The sequence below is a fragment of the Phocoena phocoena genome, chromosome 2 (assembly GCF_963924675.1).
Source record: "Phocoena phocoena chromosome 2, mPhoPho1.1, whole genome shotgun sequence".
Classification (NCBI taxonomy): domain Eukaryota; kingdom Metazoa; phylum Chordata; class Mammalia; order Artiodactyla; family Phocoenidae; genus Phocoena; species Phocoena phocoena.
This window is the reverse complement of record NC_089220.1, coordinates 77,015,537-77,028,663: the sequence shown is the minus strand read 5'-3', so window position 1 is coordinate 77,028,663 and position 13,127 is coordinate 77,015,537. Positions and strand designations below refer to the sequence as shown.

At 42.9% G+C, this 13,127-nt stretch overlaps 1 protein-coding gene across 1 annotated transcript in view; it reads left to right on the top strand.

Annotated features, from left to right (window-relative positions):
- RYR3 (ryanodine receptor 3) overlaps positions 1-13,127 on the top strand; it is a 374,244-nt gene that overhangs the window by 140,842 nt on the left and 220,275 nt on the right. Inside the window, exons 20-21 of the mRNA XM_065871700.1 lie at positions 7,246-7,462; positions 11,907-12,011. Coding sequence (XP_065727772.1) covers positions 7,246-7,462; positions 11,907-12,011 — 322 coding nt within the window. The remainder of the gene's footprint in view (positions 1-7,245; positions 7,463-11,906; positions 12,012-13,127) is intronic.

Genomic DNA, 13,127 nt, shown 5'->3' with positions numbered 1-13,127 from the left:
GTGCCCTTCCCTTTTTTCTTTGTTTTGACCATATCCTTCTCACTGGGTTTCACTAATTTTCAAAGAAAGCTCACCTACTTCCCAAGCATCTCGTCTGAGAGAAGTGCTTAGCTAGAAGTCAAATCTCCGGAGAAGAGGTCTTTGCCAGTCTGCTGGCTAGTGGACTTCTCTGCATATTCTGTGTTTAGCAAACAGTATATCCGATCTCAGACGTTGCATGACTTTTAATCATTAACTCATCCACTCGCTCCTCCTCAGGTCAGAGAGATAGGAAATTTTGAGTGTGATATGATTTTTGTTGTTGGGGATTTTTTGAAATCTTCTCTTTGCAAAGATTGTGGCTAGCAGGGGAAGAGATAGGGGGCTCAAAGGTATTCATATGTAGAAGACGTTTCTAGTATCTTGTGTCCAGGTCAGCAGATCATGCATCCTTCCAGTGCACAGGAGAAAAGAAGCAGAGTTCCAGGATAAGAACGATGAGACGTTTAACCCATTTAGAAGGCACAACTGCTGAGAGGATTTAAGAACTAGGGGTCCAGATGCGTTGACTTGAAAAGTTAACAGCTTAGACATAAGAACCTCTTGCTCGTAGCAGTTGAATGAGGGTAAGCTGAAAAGTTATATCAGGGGACTTGATGTCTCTTAAGCCTCCTTTCTATCAGGAAAATACCCTGTGTCATATTCCTGTCTTTGGTTCTCAGAACCTGATATGGTCTGAGGAGAGATGGAATCACAGTTGGTTGCATACTTGGGAAATACATTTTACTGAAATACATCCAGCCCGTCACACGAAGTCCTTGCTCAGGGTCAGTGCTGGTCCTGTGTTGGAGTAGCCAATTCTTTTATTTTCACTTATGAGCAAATGAGATCAATATACCAGTACTTACTCTTACGTCAATTGGTAAAGTATGATTTGGTGCTGAAACCCAGCACTTCCTCTCTGTGCTACTTTAGTTCAGTTGCACAAAAAGCTAGAAAGAGAAAACAAGATATTAATCCAAGTTAAAGTACCTTATTGAAAATAAATGTGTTTAATAACAAAATTGAAAAGAAATTATTGTTTTCACCCAATATAGTAGAGTACTTGCCTAGTTTCATAGTGTCCCTCCCAGCAAGGTACAAGGTTATTCCTATCTAGAAGGAGATTCTTCTCACATCATACAAACATTGAGAATTGTTTCTCATATTTACTTTCAACTTCTGTGAGGCCTCTCAATTAGATTTCTCTCCTACGGCCCCATTTTCCTCCTTGGTCTTTACCGAGGTCATTGTCTTGAATTTGTGACCCCACGATTATTTTTATAACTACAAACTATGTTGTTAATAATACCTGATGAGGCTGTCCTTGCCAGCAGTCATTGGAGGGCAAAATCTTTTTCAATTTGATTTACCCACAGTGAAGTCAAAAGCAGCCTGAGTAATTACTAATAAAATCCACAAATCAATATGTGCTCTCTTTTCTAACTATTATGAATGTGCCTCCTTAGTTTCCTTCTCACTGTGGTTTGTTTGTGGAGTGTAACAGGCCCCCAGTGTAACAACCCCATTCATTCTGGGACAGAATTTGGGATGAGGCATGTGTACCTTGGAGCCCACCCAAAAGGTTGAATTACTTAAATACCAGGAAGCTCTTATTAAAAGGTAATCTCACCCTGCCAAGCGGTATGATGGCACGGGCCACACGGAGCACATTCCACAGAAGCCACAGTGTGTAGTGAAATTTGAGAGCTACTTTTAGTTTTGCAGAAAATTGATGAGTTAGTCACTGTAGTAGAATATATTTTATAGCTATGGTTAAATTCCCCGTAGATCTACTTAATCTTCTCATGTAACTCTTTTACCAGCCCGTTCTCGTTTATAAAAGCAACACTAACCAAAGATGGTTGGTATTTGTGGTTGCTGTTTGTTTTCTGTTGGTATCCACCAGGCTTGGCTAAAATTCAGGTAACCAGTAGCTTAGCTATTTTCAGCTTGCTGTGGTCAGTGCTGTGGAAATTATTACTGAGATAAATATACTTTTGCAGAGAACATGATGAGCGCTGGCTGGATTGCCCTGGGCTTTCATCAAACGCTGGCCAGAAAGAAATATGAATGTGAGAGCATACATAACTCAAATTGTTCTCCCGTCTTAGCGATATGGACTAAAGATGCAATTATGAATCATGACTTATGAGTTGAAGTTAGGTCAGCAGAAGCTCGCTAATTCTTTCTCCTGCTAACCACAGCCTGTATCTTTTTCTTCTTTGGAACACTATCCCAACTCCTAGGAGGGATTCAATAAGAATAATGGGACATCTAGTAAGACTAAAATGATTTCACAGTTTGCTAGTACGCTATGAATAAGGAAACCTAGACATCCTTTTTGAGCATAGCAAAGGTTTGTCTTGATTTTTACTCTATTTTTTTTCATGGATCAGTCTTTCAAACTTGGGGATTTGCGGTAGGTATTCTCATCTCTTCTGCAAACTGGCAAACAAAAATGCACAAATCTTAAAAGATGAAATTGGAAATGCCAGTGGGGATTTTTCAATGCAATTTTCTCTGTTTTTTTAAAATTAGTCAATAAAAAATTCCTCTATACATCCTCAAACTTCACTACTCCCAGGCGGCCATTACTGAAGCCATTACTCATCTCTAAAGTGGAGAAATCTAAGGACACAGTCACTGACTGTAATCACTTTAGGAAGAAAAAAAACCTTGGAGAGCTGATGGCATGTCTGAGTTATAGGAAGAACCCCAGAAGATGATACATGTGCTTTAGTGGAAGAGATTAAATTGATTAATGAAATTGATTTTTTAAATCTATTAATGTAGAGAAAAATTGGAGGGTAAAGAAGAACTGATTTTAATGAGCTCCGTTCTTAAATTATCTTTTTATTTGCAATTTAACATTTTTTGCGATGCTGAGAGATTCAGTGGAACCCAAGGAGCAGGGAAGAATATACTTAGAGAAGAGAGGTTTATATTCTAATTGGAAATTTAAATCTTTTAAATTTCAAAGGATTTAAAAGATAAACTATAAGTGTCAGAAAACAGATTTATCAGAAGAAGTAGACTAGATAGGTGTAACTTTTGTTGGTTCTCTTTCCACCCCTTCAAATCCATGCTCTGGACTCCTGGAGAAGTTCTTGGGCCAGTTCTATAGGCTTCATTACTTCTTTTAAGGCCAGGAACCATCTTGCCAATACTTTAAAAAGAAATTCCATCTTCTGAGTAGTATAAAAACTCCAGATTTGTATCCAGTTAATATTTGAGCCCAACCCCACTCCCGCTGCAGTTTGAGGTCAGGCTCCTCTTCAGTTAGCTGGCTCCTTTCTCATGCCCCCCAGGGTCTAGGGTCCAGCCCAGACCCAAGATGACTGGGGGATGGGGACATCTGATGGAGTTGGTGCAGCTGCCTTGTGGCATCAGGACTTTTGTAGTGGTTGCACAATTGCTGCTTCTTTCTCTACTGAGGCTCTTTTGTAGCTTTCTTGGAGAGCACCAGGCTGGAAGCGTCCAACTTCAGTTCCCTTAACTTGGCTTTACCACCTGTGCTGGCTGCTCCCTTCTGGCTGACCCCAGACCTCCCCCCTCCCCTCCCCCTCCAGCTGCATGGGCCTCCTACCTCCCCCAGCTCCTGGGTTTCTGATCTCTGCTCAGTCATTTGCCTTTCCGGCCAGAATTTCTTTCTGATGGCTGGCAGCTGGCTCATTTCCCCCTCTGCTCTTCACTATCACTAGGCAGATATGACCCTCACTACATCCAGGGGGTACTCACAAACTTCTGAGTAGTTCCTTACAGCCCTCATTTGCCTCCCGATGGGCAAGAACTCCCACCCCTTTCTCCCTGATGGTTTTCTCCAAACGAATTCTTTACCTTTCCTATCAGTGTGGAGGTATGGGGTGGGCTAAAGCTGAAAAGGTTTCACAGTTTTTTGATGGACCCTCATAGTTGGTCCAGCACTTCACTTCAGGATGAGAAAATATTGGCATCCTCTGAATTAGTTGCCTTTGGGACCTCTGTGAAAATGGAGACAGAGGAGATCCCGTTTTAATATCCTCAAATAATTAAAGTGGGCTTCAGGTATTTTATTTCTTTCTTTTGAGTGTTTCCTTTAAACCTGTAGTTTATCCCCATTATTTCCTTTGACCTGGACAATCTGGGGTCCCAGAGAGAGTTCATGAGGACCACCAATATTGGTGGTGGTTTGCTGGAGCCCTTCCCACAGACTCTGGGCAGCGAGGGAAGGATCCACAGATGGCGGGTGTGCCCACACCGGCTCCCATCCAGTCCCGCCTGCTGGGGAGCAGGGCTCTTGTCTGGCAGGACTTGGGAAGCTACCCAGAACCATTCCTTCTGCCCACTGAAGCACAGCATAATGGCGTTGGAAGACGAATGCTTCAGTAAGCAGTAAACGCTGATTTCTGGCTACGTTAATTTTTCATTTTACGGTCTTTGTGGCCATTCGAGGTGATAAGATTAAGCTGTAAAACCAGATTATCATTCTCCTTTTAATAACTGAATATAAAAGCAGCACTGTTTTCCCTAAGTGCCACACCGGCTTCCCACCTTTCTCGATTTGTTATCTATCCGGAAGACAACAGCAGATTTTAAAGCGTAAGAGAAGTGTTAAAACGAAACGGAACTGGCGAGAGAGCTTACGAATAATTAAATCCATCTAGACGTCCTCGTAAGAGATCATTCGCTTGGCCTTGGAATCCGTACGCTAGTGAGTAACAAAGAATACAGTTGCTGTACGAGCTCCCAGGAAGCTTCAGCGCTTCGCAGGAAGGATGCTCAGTGAGAAGGGCAAAGCAGAAAACTTCCCACACAAATTCTTTGTTCCAAACAATTTAGTTTTACCCCATAGTTTCAACATGTCAGTAACACAATCTGTCATGTTGCAATTGAATTTTGGAAAGTGCTCAAGAAATTTTAAGTCTTAGTCATTATTTCCTGAAGTTTTACTAAATTAGTAACATTGCAGGCTAATGACTCAGTTTGGTTCTTATATCATTGTTCATAGTCTTAATACACATAGATCGTGCCCTGTTATATAACATTTAACATAGGAACATTCACAAGGGACACTTGTGGTTCTAATTCTATATCGTTGTTGCTTACTACTTTAAAATGGGAAAGTGGGAGGCTTCATATGATTTCTGTAATTAATTTTAAAACAGCATTTTATAAAATGCTGTTTGGATAAAGGTTTTGTTTATATTGGGAAGGGGGGAAAAATCCTAAATGTCTTTTACTCAGAGAGATTTTCATTTTCCAGTTTTATCATTAGGCTACACACAGTCACAGTTACTCAGCCAACACTGAGACTCTCTTGCAAGGCTGCCCCACCAGAATATTCCAGTTAAAGGACGTGAGATCTAGTGGAGAGTGGTGTTGTTAGAGCTTTGCTAGATCATAACCTTTCCCACATATACCTCACCCCCCTCCACACACACAGGCTCACTCCATCACCAGTTCCTAACAAAACTGGGATCTAACTGCTGCTTTCCGGCTTGGCCTTCATCACCTTGGTCCAACCCCCCCTCATGTCTCACTGGGACTAGATTGGTGTCAGGTGCCTCCTACATAGAGCAGCTAGAAGAATCCTGTACTTCTTCCTCCTTAAGATCCCTCAGAAGCTGCTCACCGGGAAGAAAATCCCAGCTCAGAGACCTTGCCTGATCTAGCCCTGCCCCCTGCCACCTCATCTCTTAGCCCCTTGGGCTCTGCGTGTTCTCACTCACACTGCCCTCCACGCAAGCACTTCCCTACCTCAGGGCCTTTGCACGTGTTGTTCCTCTGCCTGGAATGCTCTTCCTCCAGATTTTGAACTCATTGGCTCCTCCTTTTTCCTCGGGGTTAATAAAAATATCTCCCCCTTGGAGAAGCCTTTCTAGCCTCCAATCTAGGACCCTCCTCCTTCCCCGAGTTGTTTCAGTCTCCCTCTTTATTCCCTCATCAGATGTCTCCCAATCAGTAATTATCCTATTTGTTTCATTGGATGCCTGCTCTGTGACACCAGGGACAGGGTATTCTTTGTTCATTGCTGAATCCCCAGTATGGAGAACAGTGCAAGTCGTATGGGCTCGAATACAACTTGGAGGGAGTGAATACGTGTAGCTGCTATGTGTATGGATGGATTTTTTCCTATGTAAAATTATTGTTGATCCTGCAGGGCTGTGTATCTTGCCATGTCTTAATTATTTAAAATTGCAGTCATATTTTCTCATCAATTTAATATAGTTGCAGTTGATCTGCAAAAGCTATATTTCTAGTCCCAAACTTAAGAGCCTATGACCCTCACTTTCACCCTCTTCCTGCAGAGAATCTATGGGCTCTAACCCTAACCCTAACTTAATCATATATATGGGGCTGAAATTCAGCCAGAATGCTGAATTAAAATATTGAAAGACTTCAGTTTATTGGTAATTAGTGCCTGCCATGACTGTGGCCCCCCAAGGATCCTTCCCTCTTCCTTGGGAGGCCCCTGTGGGCACTGCTGGAGTGGGCCAGAGCATGAGGCCTGGACGGCAGCAAGGCGGTGGTGCCCCTGAGAAGGCACTGGGACCCTAGTGAGCAAACACTTGACGCCTATTTGGCACCCCCATGGCTGTAACCACCTGCTGATGCTTCCTCACAGTCGCCCTCATATGGCTACTTTGCGGAACTGCAGCCTCTTCAGTGTTATCATTTCTATTAATGCCTCTTGGCACGTGTACCATTTCTGTTTAATACTCTCGTGGTACTTGATCTTTCACCTGCACCCTAACATGGGCATGTCCTATTTTCCCCAAATATTTATATCATGTTTTCTTTCATCATTGTGTGAGTAAGCGCTCTCAAGTGAAAATACTTGAAGTTCTCATGCTGTAGTTCGAATGTGATCTTTTCAGAAAATAACGTCATCATCGTTATCACTGTTACTCTTTTCAAACTGTACTCATAATATCTACAGTAATGATTCCCCTACTAGAGTAAGGATGAACTTGACTTTTAAAATCTAGTGGTTTTAAAGTATAAGTTCATTTTTAAGAACTTAGCTGACAGGGTCAACTGAGAATCACGGGCCCTGTGAGTTGACAGTCAGCTTTCTCTCCACTGCTCTGTTGCACACTTTAGAGTGTTTGCTGTGATGAATCTGAAATCGTTCACTTCCCCAAAAAATAATTTGGGTGGGGAGAGCTGATCTTTAACTTTCACTTATTTGGGCTGGCATATATATTTTTTAACCTCTCTCTTCCTGGTCTCTCCAAATAACAGAGTACGTTTCCTGATGGGGGGACGTCACGGAGAATTTAAGTTCCTGCCTCCCTCTGGCTATGCCCCTTGCTACGAAGCCTTACTTCCAAAAGAAAAGATGAGATTGGAGCCCGTCAAAGAGTATAAACGTGATGCTGAAGGTGTTCGAGATCTGCTGGGTACCACCCAGTTCCTCTCCCAAGCTTCTTTCATTCCGTGCCCCATAGATACCAGTCAGGTAGGTTGGAGCTGCCAACAGAAGGCAGCCCATGGAGATGATGCTGCATTGTCTTTCAAACATTCTTATCATACATTCTACTGAATTGTCGTGATGTGTGAACAACCATTATCCTTCACGTTTCCACCATAGGCGGCAATTGAGCTCTTGAAGGATTTTGCAACCAATGAACATGGTTAAGCACTTGCTACGTGCAAGGCACTGTACTAGGTTCTGTGAGGCACAGGCAGACGTGTGACAGTATTCTCTGGGAACGCACAACCAAGCTGAAGAGATAAGAAGCAAATGTGGTATTTTTTTTCAAGTCCCAATGTAATATGCAGAGTGATCGTGTACACAAATAAATGCTAGAGACGTCCTTTATGCTAGAATGTTTCTAAAAGTCTGTGTAGAGAGAATAGCATTCAGTCCGGACCCTTTAATAAACTTAAATGGGGAGGGGCGTCCAGGGGTGAAGTAACAGGAGTGGGATGAATAAGAGCCTGGAAGTAGAAACACAAAATAGGGACAGGTGGCAATGAATATTCTCCTGTGGCTGGATGCTTGGAGGAGGAGCAGGTAGGAGAAGCGTGGGAAGTAAAACTGAAAGCAACAGGGGAGAGCATGGAGACCTCAGAAGGTGCTGGTAAATGGACATTTTCTTTTTTTTTTTTTTTTAAGTCTTTATTGGAGTATAATTGCTTTACAACGTTGTGTTAGTTTCTGGTGTATAACAAAGTGAATCAGCGATACGTACAGACATATCCCCATATCCCCTCCCTCTTGCGTCTCCCTCCCACCCTCCTTATCCCACCCCTCTAGGTGGTCCCAAAGCACCGAGCTGATCTCCCTGTGCTATGCGGCTGCTTCCCACTAGCTATCTATTTTACGTTTGGTAGTGTATATAAGTCCATGCCACTCTCTCACTTCGAAATGGACATTTTCTTTCCCTTCCCAGGGTCTCTGTTTTGAGAGACACATGTTCACACAGTTATGATGAGGAACATACAACAGCTTTCCAGTGCCTCTGCCACGCCAGTGCTATTCACATCACTGTTCTAGATGTTAGAGAAAATAAATGTAGAGGCACCTTGTCTCTGAGGCACTTGGGATAATAGTTTGTAGGAGTATGGCTCTTTTAACCTGTAGATGGTCTCTAGAGTATATTTTCCCATAATATCTCTATGACCCTATTACATTCAGCTCTGTGTGCCTGGTCATGCGTCTGCTTCTTACCTCCTATGGCTAATGATTGTGAATTCTCATTGTCTAGAAATCACAGTGTCTCTCTGCCTGCTTCACAGAGCCTAGTACAACACCAGGAATGTAGCTGGAGTTGAGAATGTTGATAGGAAACGAGGTAGAAGTTTGTGAGTCAGAGGTAATCCTAGGAATCGGATCATCTGCTTGCTGTGTATTTTAGATAAGAAGTTTGAGGGCCAAAGAACTAAACTAGCTTTTCTGTGGACACAAGGTGGTTAGTGCCCGAGCAGGGAGAGGTTGTACTCATGGACCTGATTCCTACTTCTCTGTGCTGCCCTCCTTACCAAGTTATCAGAGACTTATGTATTACTCAGAAAAGGCTTCCTGGAGGAAGCAAGCCTCAAAGAGAGTTCAAAAGAATGAGGGGAGGTTTTGATGAGGGAGGAAAGAAGGACTGGACCAGAGTGAGAAGAGTTTCTAAACATACAGAATAGAAGATCTGAAAATCAAAGAGTGGAGATAAATCAACAAGCCAGATGAACTTTGATGTCTGGACCCAAAGCTGAATATGTAAAGACCCTGGAATGAGGGAAATGTTGCTGGGAATCAAAGAATAAGGAAGTTCTCTTTGGAAAGGTGTAATTTATTATTTTGAATGAGACCTTGTAATTTTTTAGAATCTATCAGTCTGTGAAATTATTGTCTAAAGAGAAGTTAAATACAAGATACACAGTCAACTCCATCCTGCTTGGGGCACATTAACCAGTTTGCAGATAAAATGTTGTTGACTAGATCCCTATCCTTCAGTGCTACCTGTGTCCAGTGCTTGAAGCACCCCCAGACCCTTGCTGAGCGCTGCGGGGGAGGAGCCCAGCTCCTAGCAGCCTTCCCTGGGGATGTCAGTCTCGGGCCCCAGACACCCAGGAGGCAGTTACCAAGCCAATATTACTCTATCCCAGCTAGTCACCAATTAAGGTCACTGAAATTATGACGTAGGATTGTTTGTGGAGGCTTCTTTCCACATTTCCCCCTTTTGCTGAAGCAAGTGGTTCCTTCACATGGAAATCACCCTTCAGGCTGTGATTAATTTAAACAGATTAAATTAGTTAACCAATAAAACTCAAATACAGTTGTCATTTGTTTACTAATAATTTTCCCCACTTTGCTCCTTATCAAAACATTATGCCGCTTAACTTTGACTTTTCAATAATAAGTTGTTTCTTTTTTAAAGAGTGTCTTCAGTTGAAAGGCCAATAGTGGTTATGACACACAGTTAAAATATTTTATTGCTACTTTTCTCTGTGGTCTCTTTATACATCACTGACTTAATATACTTTTTCTACAAAAAAAAAATATACATTTTTTTCCATGAGCTCCCCTCCTTGAAAATAATTGGGATTTTTGCAAGTAGTGGAAACACTAATAATCATTATAATAGAGCTAGAATTGTAGGAGCCAAGGAGGTGATACGGAAGGGAAACAGGTCAAGTGTTCAGGCCCTCCTAAAGCAGGGGGCCATTTCTTAGCCCCAGCTGACCAGTTGCCAGGCAAAAGTGTGGGGCCAATGTTAGCAATCTTTCAACTGGTCAAGGGAAATTAGAAATCTGGATTTTTATATGATGTCTCCTATTTCTTAGGAGCTATCAACTAATAAGTGAAAATGGCAATAATGAATTGTTTACTGTTATAATTGTAGTAGTAGTAAATTAAAGAAAGGGGGAAAAAAAGAGAAATTTGAGTCCCCAGTTTGTGACCTTTGTGGAGAGACATGAGCAAGGTACCAGGAAAACACAGAGAAACTTTTCCTGAAGGTACCTGGGGAAGACCTCCAAAAGGTAGTGAGGCATTTGAGCGAACTCCAGAAGGATAAATACTGAGGGAGTTTGTATTAAGACCAGAGCTGGACAGCAGTTAAAGGGGTAAAGACAGATTTTTGCTTAGAAGTTATTGCAGTAGGGGCAAAGGAACTCCACTCTAGAGCTGGGGCCAGTTCTGAATACAGCACAAACAACTGGGGATTTACAGCCAAGGAGCAGGTTTGGGGTGCAGGTGGGGTGGGCGTGTCAGTGACGGAAAATTACTGAGAGGAACATCACAGGTTGGGATGGATTCTTGCTAAACTGATCTAACAGGATTCTTCCTGAGGGCAGGTCAGATAGATCTGATATCACCTGGGGGAGGATGGGGGATGGATAAGTTTGATCAGACATGGAGGATGATCACGTATCAAGGGTGCAGATTGTCACTAAACTAATTTAGCAAGATTCTAGCTAAAACTGGGATCTTGAGGACAAGGCCCAAGGATCGAGCCTAGTCAGAAATGGCTCAGAAGCACCCATCTAGAGCTTGGTCCAAGGAGAAAGTCTTTGTCATTTGCCATGTAACATGGGGGTAGGAAGTATACATATTATGTGTGTCACGGGGAGCACTAATAAGAATTAAGGTTCCGTGTGCAAGGGCACAGAACTGAGCGACGGTGTGACCTTTGGGGGGAATTTCAGGAGCTTTGAAAGGATGTGTTTGGGAGGACCGTGACGAGAGGACTGAAGAATGGCACTATATGCTTGATTAATACATCTAGTCTGTGTCTTGGGAGTGTCAAGGGGCACTTGGAGGTACTCAGGAGGAGAGCGTTTTGATGTGGTTGTGTTGTCGTGAGCTCATCACTCCGGCGGGGAGTTGGGGAGACCAATTGTAAAGCTCTTGCGATGGTCCGGGTAGAAAATAACGAGGTTGAGTGACGTAGAGGAGGGGAACCTTCAGAGAGATGATTAGGAAATAAACATGTTGGATTTTGTGACTGATTAGGTGTTGTTGGTGGGGGACGTAATGCCAAGAGAAAAGACACTAAGATGACTTTATGGTGGGGTCATTCAACGAAAAGAGAAAATACAAATAAGACAAGAAAAAGGTTTTGAAGGAAAAATAATGAATTCAGCTTTGAATGACATGCTGAGTTCACTTTGGTGGGAAAATCCTGCAGGTAGTTGGAATAGTAGGTCTGAACTTCAGGAGAGACCATGGCTGGAGGCTGGATGGTCAGGAGTGACCATGTACAAGTGGATGAGATCTCCCAAGGAGAGAGTATAGAGGAAGGGGAGATATGGTCCAGGGGAAGCCAAGAGAGGAAGGAATCTCTAGAAGTAGCCCCTCCTGGGTGATGTGTAGGGAATTCAACTGGGGCACATGATCTGTCTAGATTTTATGACGGATTTCAGTACAGTTGATTCTTGCAGTTCTCACTTATTCCTTTTCCTTTTAGGTTGTTTTACCACCTCACCTAGAGAAGATCCGAGACAGGCTGGCTGAAAACATCCACGAGCTTTGGGGAATGAATAAAATAGAGCTTGGCTGGACTTTTGGCAAGGTATGTGTTTGAGTGGCCGGGCCAGGGTGGAGGGTTGGGTTGCCTTGTTACCTGGAAGCGTTCTTCAAAGACTCAAATGAGAAACAAACCTCACAAGCCCAAACCCACTGGTTCTTACTGACTCCCATCCAGCTCTCACTGAGTACAGCAGCCTTGCTTGGGAGTTTGTTGAACTGCAGTCAGGAGTGCTGGGGAGACCCGCACTGCACAGACAGACCCAGGAGCCTGTCTCCTTCTTACTCCCAGACGCTGGTCTTTTTCTTCAGGGAATATCGAATGTGGTCAACCCTTAGCTCCTCCTTCAGAGCCTCGCATCTCCCTTTCTCTTCAGAAAAAGCTGTTCTCTCTGCATGGCTAGTGAAAAGAGGCTGATTCGTTGTTGTGAATCAGAATTTGTTTAGTGTGGTTTTCAGATGCATCACTAAGATTAATGGACACGCGGAGGAGGTTAGGGAATCTCTTTCACTAGAAAACGTTTTCCAAAGAGGATGTAAATTGGCTTTGTTCTGTGACTTGTATAGGGTCATGTCTGAGGGCAGAAGGATCTGTGATTCTGAAGCTCCCTACGACCCTGACACTCGCAGATCATGTACATTCCGGCTTAGTTAGTGAAAGTGTCCCTGCACTCTAGCACTTATATGTTGATATAGCTCCCATAAATATCCTCCTCATATACGACCACCTCTTTGCTGTATGCTCTTTGAACACCACAAACCTCTCCTTTGAGAACGAATTACAATTGCAGTTGTAACTTTATTTCTATGATGATTGTATTCCTGCTCCATCAGACTGTATCCTTCATGGGGCTGGGGCTACCCCAGCTCACCACTGAACTCCTAAGGTCTAGCTCACTGCCCACCACATAGTAGACATTCGACAAATGTTTGTGGAATGAATTAGTTAATGTCTGGATCTACACCGTCCAATACAGTAGCTATGGGCCACATGTGGCTACTGAGCATTTAAAATGTGACTAGTCTGAGTTGAGATGTGCTATAAGCGTAAAATACACATTGGATTTTCAGGACTTTCTATGAAAAACTAATATAAAGTAGCTCAGAAATAATTTCTTATATTAATTACTTGTTAAAATGGTAAGGTTCCAGGTGTATTGGG